At 47.5% G+C, this 24,936-nt stretch overlaps 1 protein-coding gene and 1 non-coding gene across 8 annotated transcripts in view; one reads left to right on the forward strand and one right to left on the reverse strand.

The window, feature by feature from the left end:
* FKBP6 (FKBP prolyl isomerase family member 6 (inactive)) overlaps window positions 1-24,936 on the forward strand; it is a 35,822-nt gene that overhangs the window by 173 nt on the left and 10,713 nt on the right. For 3 of the 7 annotated variants that reach the window (XM_019031761.4, XM_055392717.2, XM_004045551.5), the window contains exons 2-8: window positions 215-332; window positions 1,002-1,091; window positions 1,792-1,994; window positions 3,299-3,418; window positions 12,268-12,462; window positions 12,896-13,005; window positions 14,426-14,518. In XM_019031761.4, coding sequence (XP_018887306.2) covers window positions 215-332; window positions 1,002-1,091; window positions 1,792-1,994; window positions 3,299-3,418; window positions 12,268-12,462; window positions 12,896-13,005; window positions 14,426-14,516 — 927 coding nt within the window. In that variant the 3' untranslated portion in view covers window positions 14,517-14,518. Of the gene's footprint in view, window positions 1-68; window positions 126-214; window positions 333-1,001; window positions 1,092-1,791; window positions 1,995-3,298; window positions 3,419-12,267; window positions 12,463-12,878; window positions 13,006-14,425; window positions 14,519-14,992; window positions 15,309-24,936 lie in introns of those variants that run through there. The other 4 variants (XM_019031760.4, XM_063708598.1, XR_002006946.4 and 1 more) reach the window with 4 other exon arrangements.
* Window positions 10,730-10,836, reverse strand: LOC115935441 (U6 spliceosomal RNA). Its single transcript, XR_004071073.1, has one exon. It is a non-coding gene; the product is annotated as a U6 spliceosomal RNA (small nuclear RNA).

A 24,936-nucleotide genomic window follows, 5' to 3' on the forward strand; every position in this document is an offset into this window, starting at 1 on the left:
TCACAGCCAGGGAGGGCAGCGGGGCGCACCAGGCCGAAGGCTCACGCCACAAGGAGGGCAGCTAGGACATGGGGGGAAGCGCGTTAAACCAGGGAGTCCTGGAAGGGGACGACGCCCCCGGCCAGGCGAGGGCCCGGACGTTTCGGGGGCGTCGACGCTGAGGGGTGGCCAGGCGGGTCTGCGGCTCTGAGGCCTGGCTTTCATTCTCCATCAGTCCCTGTACGAGCGGTTAAGTCAGAGGATGCTGGACATCTCGGGGGACCGGGGCGTGCTGAAGGACGTCATCCGAGAAGGAGCTGGAGACCTAGTGGCACCTGATGCTTCGGTGCTAGGTACGCCCTGGGGCGGTTTGTCCGCAGGATCCGTGTCATCGCACTCTGTTGGGAAGAGAGAGGCCTCATTTTCAAAAAGCACTTAATGGGGTTGGAAATGCTTTGTTTGAAGTGGATTTCTGTTTTTTATTTTTGAAACGGGGTCTTGCTCAGTTGCCCAGGCTGGAGTGCAGTGGTGCGATCATAGCTCACTGCAGCCTCCACCTCCTGGGCTCAAGTGATTCTCCTGCCTCAGCCTCCCAAATAAGGGATTTACAGGCGCGATCCACCATGCCTGGCTAATTTTTAATATTTTTGTAGATATGGGGGACTCTATGTTGCCCAGGCTGGTCTCAGACTCCTGGACCCAAGTGAGCCTCCCACCTCAGCCTCCCCAGTAGCTGGGATCACAAGCATGAGCCGCTGCTTCCGGCCTGAATTAGTTTTTTTAAGACGAAAGCTAGGGACCCCTATGTCCCCTTTGTGTGATGCTTCCACAAAGCTCTTGAACCTCTGAGCCAAAGGGCCGGCACCCAAAATGCAGAGAGAAGATTTATTCCTGTACCTCGGGGTGTCGGGCAACTTAAGCTCATCTGTTCACATTGTTTCTGTGTGATAATGAGAGACTCGATATTATGGAGGCATGGGTGTTTTGGGTCCATTTTCCTTACATTCTTTCTTCTATCCTAGTGAAATACTCGGGATACCTGGAACACATGGACAGACCCTTCGATTCTAATTACTTTAGGAAAACTCCTCGGCTAATGAAACTTGGAGAGGGTAGGTTCAGAGTGGGAGCTGGAGAAGAAGTAATTGTTTAGGGGCTAGATGAGGCACGATGCCTCAGGCTGGGAAGACTGCTCAGAGCGCAGGTTCTTTGAGTTGGCTTTGCTGAGGCTGGGTTTTGGTAACACAGCCATGTTCTCTCCCCTTGAGACCTAGGCATTTGGGCGATGGCTTAACGGGCAAGGTATAATCTTTGCACTCTGACTTAACTAACCACTGGGAATGTTTCTTTGTTCATTTATTAAGTAAAACTCAATCGAATACTTACTTCCCACAATACATGGTGAAAAGAGAGGATGTACTCAGAAGATTAGAACATCTCCACCCTTAAGGACCTCACAATGTAGTGGAGGAGACTGACCTGCACTCAGCTCACTTGGTAGAATCGGATGAGTGCCTGGGAGGTGAAAGCAGTGTTGTGGATGTGCTTAATGAAGGCATGATTAATTCTAGCTGGGAGGTTCAGGGAAGGCTTCCTGGAAGTGGGGGCATTTGAACTGAGCCCGGAAGTTTGAATAAAATTTCTATCAGTAGAAGCTGAGCACAGGCTCAGGAGGAAGACATTGCAGGAAGAGGGAACTGTGTGAGGGAGACATGGAGGCCAGAGTACTGCTGACTTAGAGGGGGAAGAAACTGATAGCACTGAGCAGGATACTGAGCAAGCTTCACCCACCTTCTTTGTCCCTTCTTACAGATATTACACTGTGGGGCATGGAGCTGGGCCTTCTGAGCATGCGGAGAGGAGAGCTGGCCAGGTTTCTGTTCAAACCGAACTACGCCTATGGAACGCTGGGCTGCCCTCCCTTGATCCCCCCAAACACCACTGTCCTGTTTGAGATTGAGCTGCTTGACTTCCTAGACTCTGCTGAGTCAGACAAGTTTTGTGCTCTCTCAGCTGTAAGTTCCAGAGCACAGACGTCAGCACTTTATAGAGAGACGAATGGGTTGGTGTTTTTGGTAATTCTTCTAGATGGCCTGCCCTGAGGCTGATCGTCCGCTCCAGGGTACCCCCGCGGCTCCTGTACGGTGGCGGCGGAGTTCCTCTGCTTCCTAGTCTGTGTTTGTCTTAGTAACGGCTCTCATGTGTAGATAAATGTGCTGGGCAAGGTAAGGCTGTGAGTTTAAGGATTAGTGGTTTGAACTGATTTTCCAGTCACCCTTTGCCTAGTTCTCCCTGTGAGACAGTGAACACTTGCTTTTCATTGTTTGGTTTCCAGCAAGGCAGGCATTGGTAGCTCATAACTAGGGTGACTGAATAATTGATTGTCCAGCCCAGCACAGGTGAGAGTAAAAGGGGCTGTTCACTGGAGGGGTTACCCATGACATCGGGTTTAAACTGAGACAGTCCCAGGCAAACTGGGATGTATGGCCACTGTCCTCACCACTTAAGTCTTGCCTCCTCTTTGTAGCCTTTCACTTAACCCTGTCCCGTAGATGCAGGGCTTCTGACCCCGTCAGCAGTCACAGGCACTGTCTTTATCATGCTGTCTCACACTGACTCCATCTGTGGCCTTAGAGGTCCATGCCAGGGTTTATATCTTCACATGGAGTCTCTCCAGCTAAACTCTCAGCACTCCAAGTGAGGGAGCTCACCCTTTTTCATCATTCTGAGATTTGAGTTTCTTGCAAATGCCTCGTCCCACCTGTGGTGAACTCATTTAGGATCTGGGGGGTGGGGCCGGGACCAGAGAGACTCTATGGGTGACTCTGAAGATGGCCAGGGCAGAGCATCATGACCATAAAGACCGCCAGGGCCCTGAGCGAACCAAGACCTGTTCAGTGCTTGGTGGCCAAATAGTGGTTTTGAGCACTGACTTCTGTGCTTGGCAAGTTCTGTCAGTTTTTGATTCCATGGGACACTGCTTCCTCAGAGAACATCAGGGGAAGACTGAAGACGTAGACTTCCTTCTGGCTCTAGGGTGTAAAATGGGACAGGTTATAACACTGGTGTGGCTTCTGTCAGATTCAGAGGTGACTCCAACACAGAAGGCTGTAAACAGAAGTGCATGATCTGAAAAAGAAGAGCTCACAGCTGTAGTAACACTTCCTTTCTTTCAATTACTATTTTTTTAAATGGAGACATGTTCTCACTATGTTGCCCAGGCTGGTCTCGAACTCCTGGGCTCACGTGTACTAACACTTCCATTGTGGCATTACTGCTTTTGGTTTCCTTGCTGAATATTCCTGTCTCTGGTCCTCAGGAGCAGCAAGACCAATTTCCACTTCAGAAGGTCCTGAAAGTGGCAGCTACGGAACGGGAGTTTGGCAACTACCTTTTCCGCCAGAATCGTTTCTGTGATGCCAAAGTGAGGTATAAAAGGGTAAGAATGCTTTGAAAGTTAAGTGTAAGTTTAGATCCTGAAAACTTCCTTGTTTAAAAAACACAGGTTTTGTTTTGTTGTGATTTTTGTTTTGTTTTGTTTTTGAGACAAGAGTGTCGCTCTGTCGCCCAGGCTGGAGTGCAGTGGCGCAATCTCGGCTCACTGCAAGCTCCGCCTCCTGGGTTCACGCCATTCTCCTGCCTCAGCCTTCCGAGTAGCTGCGACTACAGGCACCCGCCACTTCACCCGGCTAATTTTTTTGTATTTTTAGTAGAGACAGAGTTTCACCGTGTTAGCCAGGATGGTCTCAATGTCCTGACCTCGTGATCTGCCCACTTCGGCCTCCCAAAGTGCTGGGATTACAGGTGTGAGCTACCGCGCCTGGCAAAAAACACAGATTTTTGTCTTTCTCCCTACTTTCCATGAGCAGCCATTAAGAAAAATCTCATTTAAAAAAACCCTCATGCCAGGCCAAGGCAGATGGATCACCTGAGGTCAGGAGTTTGAGACCAGCCTGGCCAACATGGTGAAACCCCGTCTCTACTAAAAATACAAAATTAGCCGGGCGTGGTGGTGGGTGCCTGTAATCCCAGCTACTTGGGAGGCTGAGGCAGGAGAATCACTTGAACCCAGGAGGTGGAGGTTGAGGTTGCAGTGAGCCGAGATTGTGCCGTTGCATTCCAGCCTGGGCAAGAAAGGCGAAAAAACTCCCATCTCAAAAAAGAAAAAAAAATCCTCATGCCAAAGGGATAAGGACTGGAGAGGGGACTAACGGGGGGATAAGGGCTGAAGAGGGGACTCTCGGGGGGATAAGGGCTGGAGAGAGGACTCACGGGATTGGGAGGCACCTGGGAATGTTCTGTGTTTTGATGTGGTTCTTGGGTACATGGGTGTGTTCAGGTTGTGAAAAACATTTGCCTCTGTATATGTACTTGAACTAGAAGTGTTTAGAATTTCCATCTCACTGCTCTAAAACAATTCAGTTTATTAACTTTTAAAAATTCTCATCCCAGTGCTTATTAGGTCCTCCACCAACCGATTTCTCCACCCCTTTGCCATCATCATTTCATGTCTCTGACAGTGGAGGCTTGTTTGGCGATTCTAGCCTGAGGCAATTGCAGCCTCATCAAGCCTCCTGTTGTGATTTTGCTTCTTGTGTAGGTTATGCTGAGCTGTTTTCTGTTTCCTTTGTAATTTTATTCATTCAACAAACATGGCTGGACGCAGTGGCTCATGCCTGTAATCCCAGCACTTTGGGAGTTTGAGGCGAGTGGATAGCTTGAGGTCAGGAGTTTGAGACCAGCCTGGGCAACATGGTGAAACCCTGTCTCTACTAAAAATACAAAAATGTGCTGGCATGGTGGTGGGTGCCTGTAATCCCAGCTACTTGGGAGGCTGAAGCAGGAGAATCACTTGAACCCAGGAGGCGGAGGTTGCAATGAGCCAAGATCGCGCCACTGCACTCCAGCCTGGGCAACAGGGCAACATTCTGTCTCCAAAAAAAAAAAAAAAAACAAACAAAACACCACACATGCGTGCGCTGTCTCTGGAACATACTCACATAGGCCAAATGTTGCCGACCCTGTCACCCAATATCTATTCCCCCTTCTCCTAACAGAACCTCCCATTTAACTCAAAGCATCAGTGTACTAATTAAAAAAACTGCATCTTCCCAGCTTCCCATGAGCTTAGGGTGTCCCTGTAACAAGGGTCTAGCCAAGGAGACATAAAGGGAAACCTCTGGAGGGTCTTCCAGAAAGCTCTTAACATAACACAAGCACCAGACTCTTCTCCCCTCCCTCCTTCCCACCCAGGTGACCCCGCAATGTGTGGCCAGGGGAGAATCTCCCTGGGGCCCGCCACACAGCTCTTGTCCTGGGGCTGCCCTATAATGCTAGTTTGTGGATTTCCTGTTTTTTTCTCAACTTACTCCTTTGTTTTAACAGAGTATGTTGATGTATGTCTAAAATATTCTTGGTTTTTAAATACATATTTGTCTAGAGTTGTTATTAAAAAGTCTTTTGTCTGGGCACGGTGGCTCATGCCTGTAATCCCAGCACTTTGGGAGGCCGAGGCGGGTGGATCACCTGAGGTCAGGAGTTCGAGACCAGCCTGGCAAACATGGTGAAACCCCGTCTCTACTAAAAATACAAAAATTAGCTGGGCATGTTGGTGGGTGCCCATAGTCCCAGCTACTTGGGAGGCTGAGGCAGGATAATTGCTTGAACCCGGGAGGTGGAGGTTGCAGTGAGCCAAGATGGCATAATTGCACTGCAGCCAGGGGAATAAGAGTGAAACTCCATCTCAAAAAAAAAGGTCTTGCTAGTTCTGAGCTCAAAGCTAACAACAACAACAAAAAAATCTTACTACTACTTAGGTTCTTTATTCCTTTCTACGTGACCTGTTTTTTCTTCTGTAGAGACGAAGATTGTTTTTCCCCGGCATTCCTAAATTTTATGGTGATGTGCCTCTGCGTGTGTGTATCTTTTCATTCAGGAAACTTTTCCTCCACTCTGGGAAACTTTCTTGAGTTATTTCTTTGATAATTTACTCTTGTTCCCTCTGCCCTCTTTGTCTGGAACTCCTATTATCAGACCTCCTGCACTGAGCTTCTGGCTGCTGTCCCTCCCCCCTCCCCACCTAGTTTCCATCTTTTCTCCTGTTTGTGTCATGTATGGAAGCTTTCCTTGACTTTTTGCCACCTCTTCTGATGAATTTTTCATTTAAAACTGGGGGGCCAGGCACAGTGACTCACACCTATAATCCCAGCACTTCAGGAGTCCAAGGTGGGAGGATTGCTTGAAGCCAGGAGTTAAAGATCAGTCTGGGCACCATAGCAAGATCCCATCTCTACAAAAAATAAATTTTAGAAAATTGAAGGGCTATTTGTTCTTCCCCTCCCTAGCATTCTGTCCTTGTTTCATGTGTATATTATTTTATATATTTAGACTGTCGATTATAATTTAATCTCATTCTTTTTCTGTTTGGTTTTTCTACATATTGGGGACTGTGTCCTTTTGCACTAAGTTTGTCAATGACCTAAAGATGGTTTATTTCTCACTCATGTAAAAGGCTAGAGTAGAGGCATGCAAGCTAGGGCCAGTTAGTGACTCTGCTCCAGATATTTTCAGATACCCAGTTCTCATTTCTGGGGTGAGACTCTGGCCTTGTAGTCCAAGATGAGGGTCTCTGAGTTCTAGCAGCAGAAGGGAAGAAAGGCTGGAGGCATGTACAGCTCTGTTAAGGAAGGTCCTTGTCATATGATGCTTCTACTGAATTATGTTTTCCAGAACCTGTTCTCCAGGCCTTGCCTAGCTGCAAAGAAGCCTAGCAAATATCTAAATTCTGGTTGTACATGTTCCTGGCCAAAAAAAAAAAAAAAAGTCCTATTACTATGAAGGAAGGGAGGGCAGCTGCTGGGAGGCAGGAGGCCACCTCTTCCACAGAGGCTTTCCTCAAATGGCTGGTGATCTTTGACCACTAAGATTTAAAAGAGACATCACAAAGCTGATTGGGAGCTCCAGGTGCTTGGTGGGGCAGGTTGCAGTGTGGTCAAAGACAGCCTGCACACATTAGAGTATGTAGGTGTTTCCTCAGGGTCCACTGAGTCCTCCTCTTTCTGCCCCGTGTGTGTGCCGAGGGACCGGCATTCTGGGAGCCAAGCTGGGCAGCAGGACAGAGGTTCTCACTGTCTGGTATTGAGATTCCTTTTCTTAGCCGCGTTACCAGTATACCACCTTCCTGCTGTCTGCTCCAGCCTGCCCCCAAGTCAAGGGCCTCTTTGGTTCCATTTTCCCAGAAAGGAGACCTCGTGATTGCTGAGGCCATCTGGACACATAGGGGCAGTGGACGGGGTGGGGAACATTTGACCTGACCTCCTTTATTCAGCCCCACCAGATAGCTCTAATTCCTGGTTCCATCAGTTCCTAGGTCTCTCCAGGCTCTGAGGGGCAGACCGGTCCCTTTTACATTGGCACCACTCTGCCAAATCAGTCATCACACTGCCACCCACCCTGACCCTTTGGGTTTATTGGTCCTTTTCCTGTCCTTTGCTTGTGTTGGAGTACTACCTGTCTTAGTCCCTTAGGGTTGGAGAAAGTAGGGATGTGTGTGGAGCCTGCCTTGCTGAGCCAGAGGTTTTGCACGTCTTTTCCTAGTGGAAAGTTTCTCAGTCTTTGGAGCAGCAGACTGACATTGTCAGCACCACGGTGTCTCCACCTTTTGCTCAGCATTGTCTGGGTCACACAAGTATGGGGTTTCCTGCTTTCAAGGGATTTGAATCTAGTTAGGGAGTTAAATGCAGCTTCAACAGCTAACCAATACCTATGGTCTGAATGTTTGTGTCTCCCCAAAATGTGTATGTTGAAACCTAATCATCCATGTGATATTAAGAGGTGAGGCCTCTGGGAGATGATGAGGTCATGAAGATGAAACCCTCTTGCATGGAGTTAGTGGCCTTATAAAAGAGGTCCCTGAGAGCTGTCTTGTCCTTTCCACCATAAATTCTCGGCAGGAAAAAAGATGAACAAAGTGATCAGAACCTATTCAGGCCACAGTTGGTAGATTCCTAGTCAGAAACATAGGTTACATCTAAGGAATCATAGGTGATAGGAGGCGGCCAGATTCAGGAAGACATTCAAATATGTGTGGATGGATTTGGACTTGATGAAGTGGATGGCAGGGAACCACTGAGGAAGAGTGTGTTGATAAAAGTCCTATTCGGGGAAGAGGCAGTAGTTGTGCTGGAGCTCGTGAAAACTCAAAATTTCAATTGTAAAATTTTCAGGAGTTTTGTGCCCTGGTTAATGTCACTTTGGTAGTTTGAAATCAGCTCTGGGAGGAATATTTACAGCATAGGAATAGGCAAATGCTACAAACAGGGGTCCACCTCCCCCGAGAGCTGGCTATTAAACATGTACCAGCACACCACTGTGTGCAGGACATGTCAAATGACAAACTTCATTTTAATGAGGCTCTGTTTCATGTTAGGCACCGTGCTGGGTGTGCTGCGGCTGAACCTGTTAACAGGGTCCAGGAATGTGTTAAAGCAGCTGTGAGTTGTGCAAATAGAAGAAAAAGCTCTGGAAGTACTCCCACAAAATGGATGGTTAGACTTGATGACATTGTATATGATGAAGTTGTATATATAAGAGATCAAGGAAACAGAAGAAGGGAATGACTTGAAACTTCCTGGTCTGAGAAAAAAATTTAAACCAAGGAATAACTGGGAAAGAAATGTGTTACTTTCAATTTTGATTACTCATGGGAATGAGCAGGTAAGCAGGGCCTGTAGAAAACTGTTTCCAGCTGACAACTTGCTTCACGATTTCATTTGGGTATGAGAGCAGGGTTCAGGCGTGAGGTTCCGGCTGGTGATGTGAATGGGAGCTGAATCCATTCAGAAGGTGTGGAGACAGTTGATGGGAACTTGCCTGGTGAATGCCCAGAGTTTAGAGATGGAAGGGAGGACCAAGGAAGGCTCATGACTTTCTGCCTGTGCTGCCATCTCCTGAAACATTTTCTCCAGTTCTTCCGTGTTCTTTTTTTTTTTGAGACAGAGTCTCGCTCTATCACCCAGGCTGGAGTGTATTGGCACCATCTCGGCCTCACTACAACCTCCGCCTCCCGGGTTCAAGGGATTCTCCTGCCTCAGCCTCCCAAGTAGCTGAGATTACAAGCTCCTGCTACCACATCCAGCTCATTTTTTATATTTTTAGTAGAGGTGGGGTTTCCATGTTGGCCAGGCTGATCTTGAACTCCTGACCTCAGGTGATCCGCCCACCTCGGTCTCCCAAAGTGCTGGGATTCCAGGTGTGAGCCATCGTGTCCAGCCTTCCAGTTCTTCCATTCTACTTGCACCTTCCAAATGGAGTTCCAGGGAGTGCAGGCTCTGCCTTCATCCATTTTTTTTGTTTTACTATTTTTTTCTTGTTGTTGAGATATGATTCACATACCATAAAATGTGTGCTTTTAAAGTGTCCAATTCAGTGGTTTTTAGTATATTCACAAAGTTGTGCAGCCATTGCCACTATCTAATTCTGGAACATTTTCCTCACCCCGAAATGAAACTCACAATTCTTTGGCCTCAGATAGCCTCTGTTCTCCTTTGTTTCTATGGATTTGCCTATTCAGGACATTTTGTGTAACTAGAATTGTCAAATATGTGTCATTTTGTGGCTGGCTTATTTCACTTAGCATGTTTTTGAGGTTTATCCATGTTGTAGCTTGTACAAACCTCATTCTTTTTTTGTTTTTTGTTTTTTATGAGACAGAGTCTCTGTTGCCCAGGCTGGAGTGCAGTGGCGCGATCTCGGCTCACTGCAACCTCTGCCTTCCAGGTTCAAGCGATTCTCCTGCCTCAGCCTCCCAAGTAGCTGGGATTACAGGCACCCGCCACCACACCGGGCTAATTTTTGTATTTTTAGTAGAGACAGGGTGTCACCATGTTGGCCAGGCTGGTCTTGAACTTCTGACCTCAGATGATCCGCCCACCTCAGCCTCCCAAAGTGCTGGGATTACAGGCATGAGCCACTGCACCCGGACCCTCGTTCTTTTGTAAGGCTACTTTTCCGTTGGATGGCTCTGCTGCTTTTTGTCCATTCATCAGTTGGACATGTGGGTTGTTTCCACTTCGTGATTATTATGACTGATGCAGTGAGCGTTTATGTACAAGTTCTCATGTGAACACGTTTTCAGTTTTCTTGGGTATGTGCCTAGGAGTGCAATTGCTGGATTGTGTGGGAACTGTCAAAATTTTTGAGGAACTGCCAAACTGCTTCCTACAGCAGCTGTACCATCTTACATTCCCACGAGTAATGTGCGAAGCTTCCAATTTCTCCACATCTTCACCAACACTTATTTTATATTTTTAAAGTTAGGCATCTTAGCGGATGTGAAGTGGTATCTCACTGTGGTTTTGATTTGCATTTCCCTGATGACTGATGACATTGGACATATTTTCATGCATTTAATGACTATTTGTCTATCTTCTTTGGAAAAATGTCTATTCGGAGTCTATGCATATCTGAAAGTTGGGTCATCTGTCTTTGTACTGAGGAGTAAATGTTGCTGCTGTGCTCTGGATACTACACCCTCAACAAACACAGGATGCGCAAATGCTCTATGCTGTTCTGTGGGCTGTCTGCACTTTCTTTGCAGTGTCCTTTGAAACACAAAAGTTTTACATTTTGATGAAGTCTAATTCTTTGCTTATTTGTGCTTTTGGTGTTATATCTAATAAACCATTTTCTAATCCAGGGTCACAAAAATTTACACCTATGTGTACTTCTAAAGTCTGATAGTTTTTAAAAAAAATATATGAAATGCTTTATGAATTTGCATGTCATCTTTGCACAGGGGCCATGCGATCTTCTCCCTGTCTTTCCAGTTTTTAGTATATGTACTGCCGAAGCCAGCACAGAGTCTTAGAGTTTTAACTCCTACTTTTAGGGCTATGCTCCACTTTAGTTAATTTTTGTATCTAGTGTAAGGTAAACATTCTTTTGCATGTTGATAGTCTCTCGTCCCAGCATTATTTGTTGAAAAGACAGTTCTCTCCCATTGAATGGTCTGGACACCCTTATTGAAAATCAGTTGACTGTAGATATATAAATCTATTTCTGGACTCTGTGTTCAATTTCATTGATCTACATGTCTGTCCTTATGCTGGCGTAATTACTGTAGCTTTAGGAAGTTTCGTGTTTTTTGTTTATTTTTTGTCTTTTAGTAAGTTTTGAAATGGGAAATATGAGTTCTCCAACTTTGTCCTTTCTCAAGAGTATTTTGGCTATTCAGGGTCCTTTGAATTTCCATGTGACTCTTTTTTTTTTTTTTTTTTTTTTTGAGATGGAGTCTTGCACTGTCACCTAGGCTGGAGTGCAGTGGTGTGATCTCGGTTCACCACAACCTCCGCCTCCCATGTTCAAGTGATTCTCCTGCCTCAGCCTCCCATGTAGCTGGAATTACAGGCACCTGCCACCACACCCAGCTGATTTCGTATTTTTAGTAGAGATGGGGTTTCACCATGTTGGCCAGACGGGTCTCGAACTCCCGACCTCAGGTGATCTGCCCGCCTCAGCCTCCCAAAATGCTGGGATTACAGGCATGAGCCACTGTGCCTGGCCACCATATGAATTATCTAATCAACTTGTCTGTGTCTACAAAAAAGGCTGTTGAAATTTTGGTAGGGTTGCATGAATATGTTGACCAGTTAGGAAAATATTACCATCTTAATATTAAGTCTTCCAATTAATGAACATGAGATATTTTTCCATTTTATTTGAATCATCTTTAATTTCTTTCAACAACATTTTGTAGTTTTCAGTGTGCAAGTCTTTCAGTTGTTTTAAGTTTATTGCTAGTTACTGTATTCTTTTTGATGCTATTGTAAATGGAGTTGTTTTCTTAATTTCATTTTTGGGTAGTTCGTTGCTAGAGCATAGAAATATACCTGACTTTTGGCCGGGCATGGTGGCTCACGCCTGTAATCCCAACACTTTGGGAGGCTGAGGCAGGTGGATCACGAGGTCAGGAGATCGAGACCATCCTGGCCAAAATGGTTATACTAAAATATGAAAAAATTAGCCGGGCATGGTGGTGCACACCTGTAGTCCCAGCTACTCAGAAGGCGGAGGTTGCAGTGAGCTGAGATCACTCCAGCTTGGCGACAGAACAAGACTCCGTCTGAAAAAAGAAGAAAAAAGAAATATACCTGACTTTTTATGTTGATCTTGTGTCTTGCAACCTGTAACAGCCGATTTTTAGCTCTGATAGTTTTTGTGTGTGGATTCTTTAGGGTTTTGTACATAAGACTGTTACTCCTCTTGACCATCTGCCTTCCCTCTCCACAGGCCCTGTTGCTTCTGCGCCGGCGATCAGCACCCCCTGAAGAGCAGCACCTGGTGGAGGCCGCCAAGCTTCCTGTTCTCCTGAACCTGTCCTCTACATACCTGAAGCTAGACCGACCCACCATAGCCCTGTGCTATGGAGAGCAGGCTTTGATCATCGACCAAAAGAATGCCAAGGCCCTCTTCAGGTGTGGACAGGTGAGTTGGAAGCCAGTGACTTGGGAATAAACACCCAGGAAAAGGTAGCAGTGCTCAACTCAGCTACTGCAAAAATGCTGTCTTTTTTTTTTTTTTTTTTTTTAGACAGAGTTTTGCTCTTGTTGCCCAGGCGGAGTGCAGTGGCGCAAATTCGGCTCGCTGCAACCTCCGCTTCCTGGCTTCAAGCAATTTTCCTGCCTCAGCCTCTCAAGTAGCTGGGATTACAGGCATGTGCCATCACACCCAGCTAATTTTTGTAGTTTTAGTAGAGATAGGGTTTTGCCGTGTTGGCCAGGCTGGTCTGGAATCCCTGACCTCAGTTGATCCGCCCGCCTTGGCCTCCCAAAGTGCTGGGATTACAGGCATGAGCCACCGTACCCAGCCAAATGATATCTTTTCTAACTGTGCTTTTAAAGTTCTCTCCTTGGGACAGGCTTGTCTTCTCCTGACTGAGTATCAAAAGGCCCGGGATTTTCTAGTTCGAGCCCAGAAGGAGCAACCCTTCAATCATGACATCAATAATGAGCTGAAGAAACTGGCTAGGTGAGCTGTGTTTGCAGGAGCATGAAGAGAGATGGGTGGGGTTGTGACTCTGGTCTGTCCCCCCACCCCCCCCAACAAAGGACAGTCTGGCGGTGTTGCCCAGAGTGTTAGGAGGCAGCCCCCTCTACAGCTGGGTTTCTGAAGTGCTCGGCTGTGCGCTGCACCAGCAGTTCCCAGCAAGCAGGTGAGACAGACTGCCAGACTATACATCTCCATCATCGCCCACCTTTCTGTTTCCCCTACCGCAAATAACCCCTAGAGAGGTGGGAGGGTGTCACTTTTTTTTTTTTTTTTTGAGATGGAGTCCCTCTCTGTCACCTAGGCTATAGGGCAATGGCATGATCTCAGCTCACTGCAACCTCCGCGTCCCGAGTTCAGGCGATTCTCCTGTCTCAGCCTCCAAGGTAGCTGGGATTACAGGCGTGTACCACCACGTCTGGCTAATTGTTTTTGTATTTTAGTTGAGACAGGGTTTCACCGTGTTGACCAGGCTGGTCTCAAACTCCTGACCTCAGGTGATCCCTCCACCTCGTCCTTCCAAAGTGCTGGGATTACAGGCACAAGCCACCACAACTGGCCCCGATGTCACTTAAAAAGAGTCTTCTGGTGCGCTCTTCCCTGCGTGCTCCACCGAGAACCACTGCTCCTAACCAAGTGCAGAAAGGCCCCTCGTAGGTCCTCATGTGACCAGAAACAGGCGTTTCGGGTCTGATTCATACCCATGGATTGACCTCCTTGTTACCCACGTGACTAAGCACACCAGTCTTTTAGTGATGTAATTTTTTCTCATTATAGAAGTTTTGTGTCCATTGTAGAAAACCTTGAAAATGTCTACCTATAAATAGGAGTCCCCCATAACTCCATCACTTGGTAATAGGTCCATGGCTTTTAAGGTATATCTTCTTCTGTAATGGTGAAATTCTCTACTTGTCTTAATATTAAACATTCAGTCCAGATTGCTAGTTAAAGCTTGCTTGGCATTAGTGTCTGAGATGTGAGTATCTCTTAGGTTACATTTCAAGCCTTTTAGGACTTGCCAGCAATTTCCTTTCTGGTATTTAAAAGTATCCTGTCAGATCTGGTCATTCTTTAGTGAGAAAATCAGGAGAGGTTAGAGGCTGCTGAGGGTGAGGGGTCGTTTGGCGAGACTCAGCCCAGAGCCTGGTGGCCAGAGGCACCTGCCCTTCAAGGCAGCTGTCCTTTCCAGTTAGGGGGTTTTGTCCAGGGGCTTGGCTCCTTGGCCAGCTGTGGGAGCCTTCCCTGCCTCCCCACCTCTCCAGCTTACTTCCATCCCTCCCGACTCAGTTTGAGTCCTGATAAATTTTCAGTGTTTCTGGATATGAGTGGAGAATTCCAGCCACCAGATGTCACCTCCTCCAAACACAGACCTCCTCTAACGAGTGTGTATTTCCCTCTCCAGCTGTTACAGGGACTATGTGGATAAACAGAAAGAAATGTGGCACCGCATGTTCGCGCCCTGTGGCGATGGTTCTACAGCAGGAGAAAGTTGAAGGTAATCAAAGGGCCAGGGTGGCACACAGGCTTCCGGATGGAGAAGCGTGCTGCTCTCCTCCGCCCCCAAGTGAATGGTGGCTGTCTGCAGCTGAGGGTGGACGAGGGTAGACAAGTTCCTTGCTGTAACGAACAACACAACGGTAGTGCAGGATGCACGTGCTGCACGCCTACCTTCCCCGTGAGAAGAAAGTTTGCCCAGACCTGTGGGTTAAATGTATAGGTTCAGGGGGCCTTGAGCTATTTATTTATTTATTTGTTTGTTTGAGGCAGAGTCTCACTCTGTTGCCCAGGCTGGAGTGCAGTGGTGCGATCTCAGCTCACTGCAAGCTCCGCCTCCCAGGTTCAAGCGATTCTTCTGCCTCAGCCTCCTGAGTAGCCAAGATTACAGCTGTGAGCCGTGGCGCTCAGCCTAAATTTATTTTTTTAAAAACCTTTTTTTTTTTTCATGTTTTATGTGAAACTCTCCTTGCAGTTGCTTGGAACATGAGACTGAGTAGAGTCATGAATGTGATGGTTGATAGAGCTGGGCTTTGACGTGTCAAGCTTCTGTTCATCTTTCTCCTGAGAACTCGAAAGCCTCCAACTTGACTGTGTCTCTAACACATTACTAAAGCAGACAAGATCGCAGGGTGGGGATGGGCTTTGGCTCTTAAATTCTGCTTCCTATTAGACTTAGAGATTTGAAGATGCTGAAAGCAACAGGGAGCGGAATATAGCATTCCTCCCAAGATCACACCTAGTAATTTTGCAGGCACAGGGCGGGAGTTCCCAAGCACATGAGATAACCCTCCAGTCTGAACCCTCCAGTCTGGTCTACTATTTAATAAAATTAATGGAAACAAAATCACCTGCCTGAAACACCTGCTTAGCTGCACAGATAACTCTGCTCTCTCGAGAGAAGTTAAACAAGGAACAACAAGAAAACAGCTGCTGAACGGGCTCATGGTGATAAATCTCTCCTTTGTTGCTTCCTCCATCTCCCTACAAAAGGGGCTTGAGAGGAGGAGGCAGTGAAAAGGCCTATTCATCCCAGACATTTTCACAGCAGTCCATAGACTGCTGCTATCTGCACTTTCAGATGCGCCCACCAGCATCACAGGTAAATGTTGCCTTCGTCACTGATGCTGGCCATGTGAACCCTGGCCTTCAGGTCTTTCAGTGGCCTTTGGAGTACATATTTGCAGGTCTTCAGAACTGAGATGTGAGCCAGAGGACTTCCCTTGTTTGGTCACTTCTAGTATCCAGTAAAAATGAAGGGCAGTGACTGTTTGCCAAACATTTTGGACTGTGACCCCACAAGTCCTGTCATGAATGAAGACCCAGGTCTGCCAGGGTCCATCCCAGACAAGGGCTTGGGCAACCCAGCTGGGCAGCAGTTTTCCTCGCCATCATGTTTGCTTCCCAGCCTTTTCAGTCTGTAGGACTGGAGGCTGCTGATCTTCAGATGCTTTCCCCCAGATTTCCAACTCCAGCATTTATCTTACCATCAGCAATGACTGTATTTGTGTTCTAAAGTAGCCACCACTGTCATATTGCCACTGCTGTCACAGTTGTGATAAGTTTTAGCTTTTGTGTCTTTGCTCTCCCTGCTCCCCTTTTTTTCTGTAGTATTTGAGGCCTAGTCATTTAAAAGAAGCTAAAAATCCGGTCATCTTGACAACCTAGTTGTCACTAACCAGGACAATTTTCTTTTTTTAAGGGTCTCCGTCTGTCACCCAGGCTGGAGTGCAATGGCACAATCTTGGCTCACTGCAGCCTCTGCCTCCCAGATTCAAGTGATCCTCCTGCCTCAGCCTCCCGAGTAGCTGGGACTGCAGGTGTGAGCCACCACGCCTGGCTAATTTTTGTATTTTTAGTAGAGACAGGGTTTCACCATATTGGTCAGGCTGGTCTCAAACTCCTGACCTCAGGTGGTCCTCCCGCCTTGGCCTCCCAAAGTGCTGGGATTACAGGCCTGAGCCACCGCACCTGGCTTAGGACAATTTTAACTTTTGTTCTTTTCATCTTAGATGTTAGATACCACTGACTTGTAAGATTACTTCTGGTGGAATGAGTTCTCTTAAGTATTAGTTATGTGCTCTAAGCCTCTGACTATAGTTGACAGTATGCCTTTTCCATCTTTGCATTTTCTAGCTTCTGGAGCCATGCCAGGTGCACGATTGGTGCTCAGGAAATGTTGGTTGGACTAAGTGTGAAATAGCCGAAGCAATAGACCAGCCTCTAATAAAATATCCTCCAGGCTGGCTCTGGGATTGGCTGTTGGACCCTTGGTATTGCCAGGGACAGAAACATATCTTTAGCATCAGCCAGAAAAAAAAAAAAAAAAAAAGAGATTTGCAGAAGGCGTCCTGGGAGTGGCTCACAGAGTTGAGGAGGAGTTTGGCAGTCCTTGGGCAGACAGTGACCAGGCAGCTCTGAGGGCCTTAGGGACTCAGTCTCCCCTCGGCTTTGTTTTCTCCCCCTGTAGGGAGTGCCCATACATCCCTTTCTGCAACCTCCTCCCTAATGGAGTGAGAGTTCTGTACCCTAAAAGTCCCTCCTCTTCCTGCCCCAAACATAACTCTTCAGTTTGAAAGATCCTGGGCAGGACTCCGGCCTGGTTGGGGGTATGTAGAACCCCATGAATGGGAGTTTGTGTTTTGTCCTTCCTATCCTGACATGCTGGTATCTGAGGCCCTTGTGATCATTTTACTGTGTCTGGAAAGGAGCTGTGAAGGGAGCTCTATAGCTATTTTCAGCCATTTAAATGGTTAACATACAACAGGTGAAATTTGTTCTGTGGTTTCCAAAGGACAGCACCAGTAAGCTGACACAATAGGAAGACAGAATCTGACCTGATAGGAGATTTACCAGTCAAATGTCCTACCATGAGTTCTCCCACCATGGAGTACACAGTGGAAGGGGCCACTTTTGACTGCTTTTGGGGAAACATCTGTTCCCGGGCCACTCCACCATGTTCCACGGGGCTGTGGGGCATCTCGGCAGCTGGTGCAGTCCCTGTTAGGGTCTATCCGAGCAGAGCTGGAGGGCCTGAGAGGTGGGTGAAGGGAGAAATTAGATCACCTTCCTGGTCGTTTTTACCATCAGGTAATTGCAGACCTTCAAGGCAGAGGTAGCAGCTCCCATCCCCAAGGCACACAGCAGAGATGAAATATGACATCCTATACTTAGCATCAAAAAACACCACCCGAGGAAAGGAAGTAGCAGGAGGGGCCTCGTTCAAGAGCAGACAGATTTTGTTGCCTGCTGTTCCCAAACATACCAAATGCAAGGAATGGCTGCCAGAGGAAAGTGTTCCGAACGGGGGAAAGCCATGCCTGCCCTGCCCCGCGTGGCCCGCCTTCACACTGTCTCCTGCCATCCCTGTGGGGAGCCGACTGTTGGTGGGCACTCTAGATGCTATGTGGCATATAGAGAGAGTTCCAGTACCACTTCTGCAGCCCTGACCTGCAGGGATTGGGGGTCTAAACAGGGACAACAAGATAAGTCCATTAAATCACAGTGTTCAAGAGTGGGCTGTGAGGGAGCACCCCTGATCAGAGAGAGGCTTTGCTGAGCTAGGCCTGGGGGATGGGCCCAAGGGGCCCCAGGAGGGAGTTGTGAGAGGTCCTGATATTGTCCTTTCATTTGGGGCCTCCTTGGAATGTGGGTGGCATTCTGTAGGGCATTATAGAGGAGGAGAAGACCTGGCCAGAGCTGAGCTGCTCTGAGGGGCTAAAGGGGCAGCGTGGGGACACATTTAAAGTGGCAGGTCCATCAGGTGGCAGGTGTCTGAGTAAGAGGTGATGGCAGCCTGGACGTGAACCTACTGGCAAGAGCGGAAAGGTGGCAGGAGTATGCGGCCTCCCGTCTGGAACTGACAGGAGGGTACTCTCTGTGAAGAGTTCTCCTGACAAACCAGACCTTACCTGAGGGAGCATGACCATAGTGCCCGAGGGGCTGAAGATGCCCTAACCGAAGTTACTGATTGTGGAGGAGGGCAGCTTTAGTGACATGTCAGCCATCTGCTAACAGAGGTGGGTGGGCAGAGGCCAGAACCAGGAGTCCAGGGCTGGTCCCCATGTACCAGGAGTGACTGGGAAAACTCCATGAGGGGCGGCCAGAACTTGAGGGAGTCTTGGGTTACCTGGCAGGACCAGGGGTGCAGGGCGAGGTGACCACCCACACGGTCAGCTTACCTACGCGTGGCTTTCATTCTTTTGCTCTTGGTTTATCATAACATTTTTCTTCTAGGTTGTTTTGCTAGTATTGCCTAGCATTTATTACTTTTTTCTTAGTGTATTTTTATTAATTTTGGTCAAAATTTTTATTAATCATATTTTAAATGCCAGGTATTCTTCTACATGTTTCACATGTGTTAATATTTTTAATGTAAGATCTGCATAATATAGATATGATCCCCATTTTACAGTTGATGAATTAGATGTGAAGAAGCTATGTAATTGCCAAGGTTGCAGAGCTCCTAAGTGATAGAGCCAGAGTCAAACGCTGCATATACACAGGGAACCCGAATTGAATTTCAGTTTCTTCTGGAGAGTCTTCCACGGGGCTCAATACTATGTTTCTATTACCATTTCTTGATTTATGTTTTGGATATTTATCTGTTGACTTCCTGCTATAATATAACTCTTTCTTCTCTTACATTACTACCTGTAGATCCTCTGTTAGATTATTATAACAAAAATAATTCAATACTGATGTTCTTGGCTTCATACAGCTAAAGACAGTATTTCTTGTGCTCCACTTTGTTTTTAGAGACAGAGTCTCGCTCTGTCACCCAGGCTGGGGTGCAGTGGCATGATCATAGCTCACTGCAGCCTCAACTTCCCAGGCTCTAGCAATTCTCCCTCCCCAGCCTCCTGAGCAGCTGGGACCACAGGCATGTGCCACCATGTCCAGCTAATTTTTTTATTTTTTGTTGTGACAGGGTCTCACCATGTTGCCCAGGCTGGTCTGGAACTCCTGGGCTCAAGTGATCCTCCCTCCTTGGCCTTCCAGAGTGCTGAAATTATGAGCGTGAGCACAGCACCCAGCCATATCTGTTTATTCTTCATTCATCTAAAATTACACAGTAGCATGTCCAGGTACTCCCTGTTGCTCAAGTCCTTTAGATAGGTCCCTTACTTCTAGAGGCTTAAGCTTTTAAGAGCCGAGAAATTCCTCTATACTATTTCTTAAATCACATCTTCCTCGTTATTCCCTGTCATCTTGTTATGGGACACCTATTGACTGGAAGTTGGACCTCCTTCAGGGATCTTCTATTCTGTCTCCTTAAAATCTTTTTTTTCTCCCTTGTGAAATGTTCTTAATTTTCCAACTCTTCCATCTTCATTTCATCAATCAAATATTTGAATCTAAGAGCTCTTCTCAGATTTGTCTTTTTCATAATGCCACACCTTTCCCCCCCTTCTTTGAAAAATCTCAAAGTTACGTAACAAATAATACTAAGATTCCCCCATGTGCTCAACCTCTGGCTTTAACAATTACCAAGGTAAAGCCAAGGTTTCCTTCTAGGCCTCCGCCCACATCCTCCCTGTATAGCAGGGAAGCCTATTTCCTTCTATACTCTCATTCACAACACTCAGGACTTCCATTTCACTTCTGACACCAGACATGTAGGGATTTTCCCCACACCAACCAATTCTGAAAGCAGCTCAGTGTCCTCCATTTCAGCTACATTACACTGAGAGCAGCTCAGTGTCCTACATTACAGCTCTGACACTTGACCTGGACTTAGTGCATACTCCACAGGTTAAGGGCTCATTTCCACAAGACTGACCCCATTTCAGCCTCCAGTCACAATTCCAGGTTGTCCCTGTGCTTCTTACTAACTGGTTATACATCAGAGGTTCCCATACCTGTTCCTTTGGGTTGAGTCATCTGGAATGGTGCTCAGAACTCAGAAACACCTACTTATAGTCACTAGTTTATTACAGAGGTTTTTAAAAGGATACAAATGGGCCAGACGTGGTGGCTCAGGCCTGTAATCCCAGCATTTCGGGAGGCCAAGGTGGGCAGATCGCTTGAGGTCAGGAGTTAAAGACCAGCCTGGGCAACATGGTGAAACTCCTTCTCTACCAAAAATACCAAAATTACCTGGATGTGGTGGTGTGTGCCCGTGGTCCCAGCTACTTGGGAGGCTAAGGCAGGAGGATTGCTGGAGCCTGAAAAGTCAAGGCTGCAGTGAACCCAGATCACACCACTGCACTCCAGTCTGGGTGACAGAGTGAGACCCTGTCCCAAAAAAAAAATTTAAAAAGGGTGGCCAGGTAGGGTGGCTCTCACCTGTAATCCCAGCACTTTGGGAGGCTGAGGCAGGTAGATCACCTGAGGTCAGGAGTTCGAGACCAGCCTGACCAATGTGGAGAAACCCCATCTCTACTAAAAATACAAAATTAGCCAGGCGTGGTGGCACATGCCTGTAATCCCAGCTACTCGGGAGGCTGAGGTAGGAGAATTGCTTGAACCCAGGAGGTGGAGGTTGTGGTAAGCTGCACACCACTGCGCTCCAGCCTGGGCAACAAGAACGAAACTCCATCTCAAAAAATAAATAAAAAGGCCAGGTGCAGTGGCTCACGCCTGTAATCCCAGCACTTTGGGAGGCCGAGGCAGGCAGATCACGAGGTCAGAAGATCGAGACCATCCTGGCCAACATGGTGAAACCCCGTCTCTACTAAAATACAAAAAAAAAAAAAAAAAAAAATCCAGGCGTGGTGGCGCACATCTGTAGTCCCAGCTACTTGGGAGGCTGAGGCAGGAGAATCTCTTGAACCCAGGAGGCAGAAGTTGCAGTGAGGTCAGATTGCACCACTGCACTCCAGCCTGGCAACAGAGCAAGACTCCGTCTCAAAAAAAAATGATGAAGAGCCACATGGGGTGGTGCACAGGGCATGGTGTGAGGGAAGGGATGCGCCAGCACCCACATGTGTTCAGCAGCCTGGAAGCTCTCCAAACCCTGTTCTTTCTGGCACAATTGGTTGAATGGTTGGCCATTGGTGATTGCCAGTTGAAGGTTGCTTCAGCCCTTCCCTTGTCCCATGATTGGTTCCCTGGCAACCAGCCCCCATTCTGAGGCTGTCCAAGAATCCCCAGCCACCAGTCATGTCATTAGCATACAAAGAAACACCCATCATTTCAGAGATTCTGGGGGTTTTAGGAACTGTGTGTCATGAAATGGATAGAGACCAAATATATATTTCTGACTATGTCACAGTCCACCCCCTGCTGTCCGGCCACAGACCCCTTAATAGCAAAACGATGTGCAGCTTAAGAGGTACTGGCATATTACTAGAATCCCACGTAGCCATGAATAAAGAGTCCAGTCCATCGTCATGTGGGCCCAGAGTGGAAGTGTCATCCCCTGTCTTTAGTGCTTTATCATGTCTAAACCCACTTAACTTTCCTGACATTCTTGTGAGTAAGAATGATTGTTTCTGCCTCAGACTGGGGAAGGAGTAAAGCTTAGAGAACCAGGACCCTTTCCCTGAGGAGGCCCCTGTGTGTATAAACAACTGAGTGTTTTCATTGGATTTGAAATGTTAAGCCCCAGATGATGCCTGAAGCCTCAAACATTCAGCTGCTGTATTCAGGTGGTGCGTGACCCCGAAGCGGCCATGCACTTTTATCCTTCTCTCAGATGTTGAGGAAATTCCCCCCTCCTTTGCTTTTTCCGTTGAAGAGAAGCTGAAGACTTTGGGCTGTAGAGGATTGAGCCCTGCTACTTCGCCAGCCTTGGGGAAAGAGGATCTTAACAGACTAAAAACAATGTTTTCTGGAAAGTCAGGAGGCCCAAGTGGAAGTAAAGGCGAGGTTGTGGAGAGTACTCTCTGGTCGGTTGAGATTCTGGGGTTTGGTCCTGGCTCAGAGCTGGCCTGAGGTGAGCCCCGGAGCAGCGGGCCCTCAGCCCAGTGCCAACGCCGAGCCCACAGGAGGCCTCTGGGGCCAGGGGTTCCCTGGTTCCATAATAGCCTTCCTGTGACCCGGCTGTCCTGCTCAGTTGCCAGGAAACCCCGGGAGCAGATCATCATCTCTCTCGGTATGTGACTGGATCTAGGCAGGGAATCTGTTTGATCCCCTTCTTCCCAAAGAGATTAAGAACTATCTAGTGTTGAGTCTCTCAGAGTTACTTCGTGCATCCAGTGAGACACTTCTGGGTCCTGAATAAAGACTTGTTTAAATATATTTTTGTAATTATTTTCTTTTTCCTTTATTTTTTTAGACGGAGTCTTGCTCTGTCACCCAGGCTGGAGTACAGTGGCGCAATCTCAGCTCACTGCAACCTTCGCCACAGACATGCGCCACCACGCCCAGCTAAATTTTGTGGTTTTGGTAGAGACAGGGTTTCACCATGTTGGCCAGGCTGGTCTCGAACTCCTAACCTCAGGTGATTCATCCGCCTCAGCCTCCCAACGTGCTGGGATTACAGGCGTGAGCCACCGCACCTGGCAATTTTTGTAATTAATTTTTCTGACTTTCCTTCCCTATGCCTCTACTTTTTTTTTCCTCTAAATGGCATTGCATCTTCTGCCGGGCATCTGGGCCAGGAAGGCATTCTCTTATTGTCAGATGAAGGCCATGCCCTGTTCCAGGCAAACTGTGTGACCTGGGTTCTTAATCTTCCATGTATCTGTGAAGTGCCTTTTCTCCCGGCTCTGGAGGTGTCCCTGAAGTCATCCCTTTGTTGTATGGCTATAAATACCTCAACTTCGGTGGCTGCCTTTTCATCATACCCCTTCCTGGGAAGGCATTTCCTCTGGAAGGGTTGCTTTGGCCCTTCATTCCCTCTCCACATCCTCTCTTGGCAGCCGTAATAGGCCTCAACCCTGCTTCCTGCTAAGATTTACTGTTGTGGATTCTGTGTTCTTTGCGGATGAGGTACGAATGACAGCTACTAAGTTCAATCCTGGAGATAACTGGGTTCCTTTTGCTGATCGTCCACAATCATGGAAGTGCCCTTTATGATTCATGATGAGGTTGAAAGACAGAACATTTGGATCCTCAGTTTCATCTCTTGCTATGACATTAGCCAAGTCATTTCACCTCTCTGGGCCTTGGTTGCATTGTCTGCAGGGTGAAGCTGAATCACTTTTTTATTTTAAGAGAGAAACAAGGTCTCCTATGTTACTCAGGCTAAAGTGCAGTGGTGCAGTTATAGCTCACTGCAGCCTCCTGGGCTCAGGCAGTCCTCCTGCCTCAGCTTCTCGAGTAGCTGGGACTACAAGTGTGTGCCAGCATGCCCTGCTGATTTTTTTTATTTTGTAAGATGGGGTCTCATTATATTTCCTAGGCTGATCTCGATCTCCTGGCCTCAAGCGATCCTCCTGCCTCGGCCTCCCAGAGTGCTGGGATTATAGGCATGAGCCACCGTGCCCAGCCATGGAGCAGTCACATCTTTAAGATCACTGTGGAGTTGTTTATGCTTCATGAAGACCGTCAGATATCGGCTTAGTCTGTTTTTAATTTCTTGGGTTCATTAGGTGCATAAGCCCTGCCTCCAAGCATACATAATCCCAAACACCAACCTGGATAATTAAGTGTACAGGTAGTGAGTGAAAGAAGTGAGCCTAAGCAATAAGGAATTGACATCAAGCCAGTGCCTTGTACCTTCTAGGGAGAGCATGAGTCCCCGCCAGCTTTGCTGGCTGACCCCCATTCTGCGGGTGCTGATCCTGTTCTCAAGACCTTTGGTTGTAGCTGTTACTGACTGTCATACTTTTGATGCTCCCCTACGCTCCCAAGCAGCCACCGACCCAGGGTGAAGCTGAGATGAACTGGGGTGAGCCTCAGAGGTTCAAGAATCCAGAGAAGGGTTTTCAAATCTAATAGATAAAAGAAGTGAAGAGCTATGAGCAAAAGCTCTCTAGCTCAGAGGTCACTCAGACATTCACAGGGTGAGAAGGATGTGGTCTGCCGTCACTGTGAGTGCACCCACAGCAGTCATTGTCAGCATCAGTCCAAACAGAAAAGGCAGCGAGAGGCACACAGAGGGGCATCTCTAGGATGTTTGGCATCCTGAGGTCATACAGCTTCATTTTTTTGGTGAGCTGAATATCATGGCCATGAATGCGAGCAAATCTGCACTAACTCCCTTTTGCTTCTCCAAGAAATGGCCTAGAGAGGCTGCCTGCGTTTCTTGGCTAGTGGCCCCTTCCTCTGTCTTCAAAGACAGCAGCATGATATCTTCCAATATTTCTCCCTCTCTCCCTGTCTCTCCCTCTCTCTCACCCTCTCTGTGAATCTCTCATTCAGCCCCTCTCTCCCCTCTGCTTCTGTCATTTTGTCTCCTCCTTTTTCTGACCCTCCTGCCTCCCTCTTACGAGGATCTGATTACATTGGGCTGACCAAGATAATCGCCCAGCTCAAGATCCTTCATTTAACCACAGAATCCCTTCTGCCATGTATGGTAATGTATTCGTG

This window comes from Gorilla gorilla, chromosome 6 (genome assembly GCF_029281585.2).
Source record: "Gorilla gorilla gorilla isolate KB3781 chromosome 6, NHGRI_mGorGor1-v2.1_pri, whole genome shotgun sequence".
In the NCBI taxonomy this organism is placed as follows: domain Eukaryota; kingdom Metazoa; phylum Chordata; class Mammalia; order Primates; family Hominidae; genus Gorilla; species Gorilla gorilla.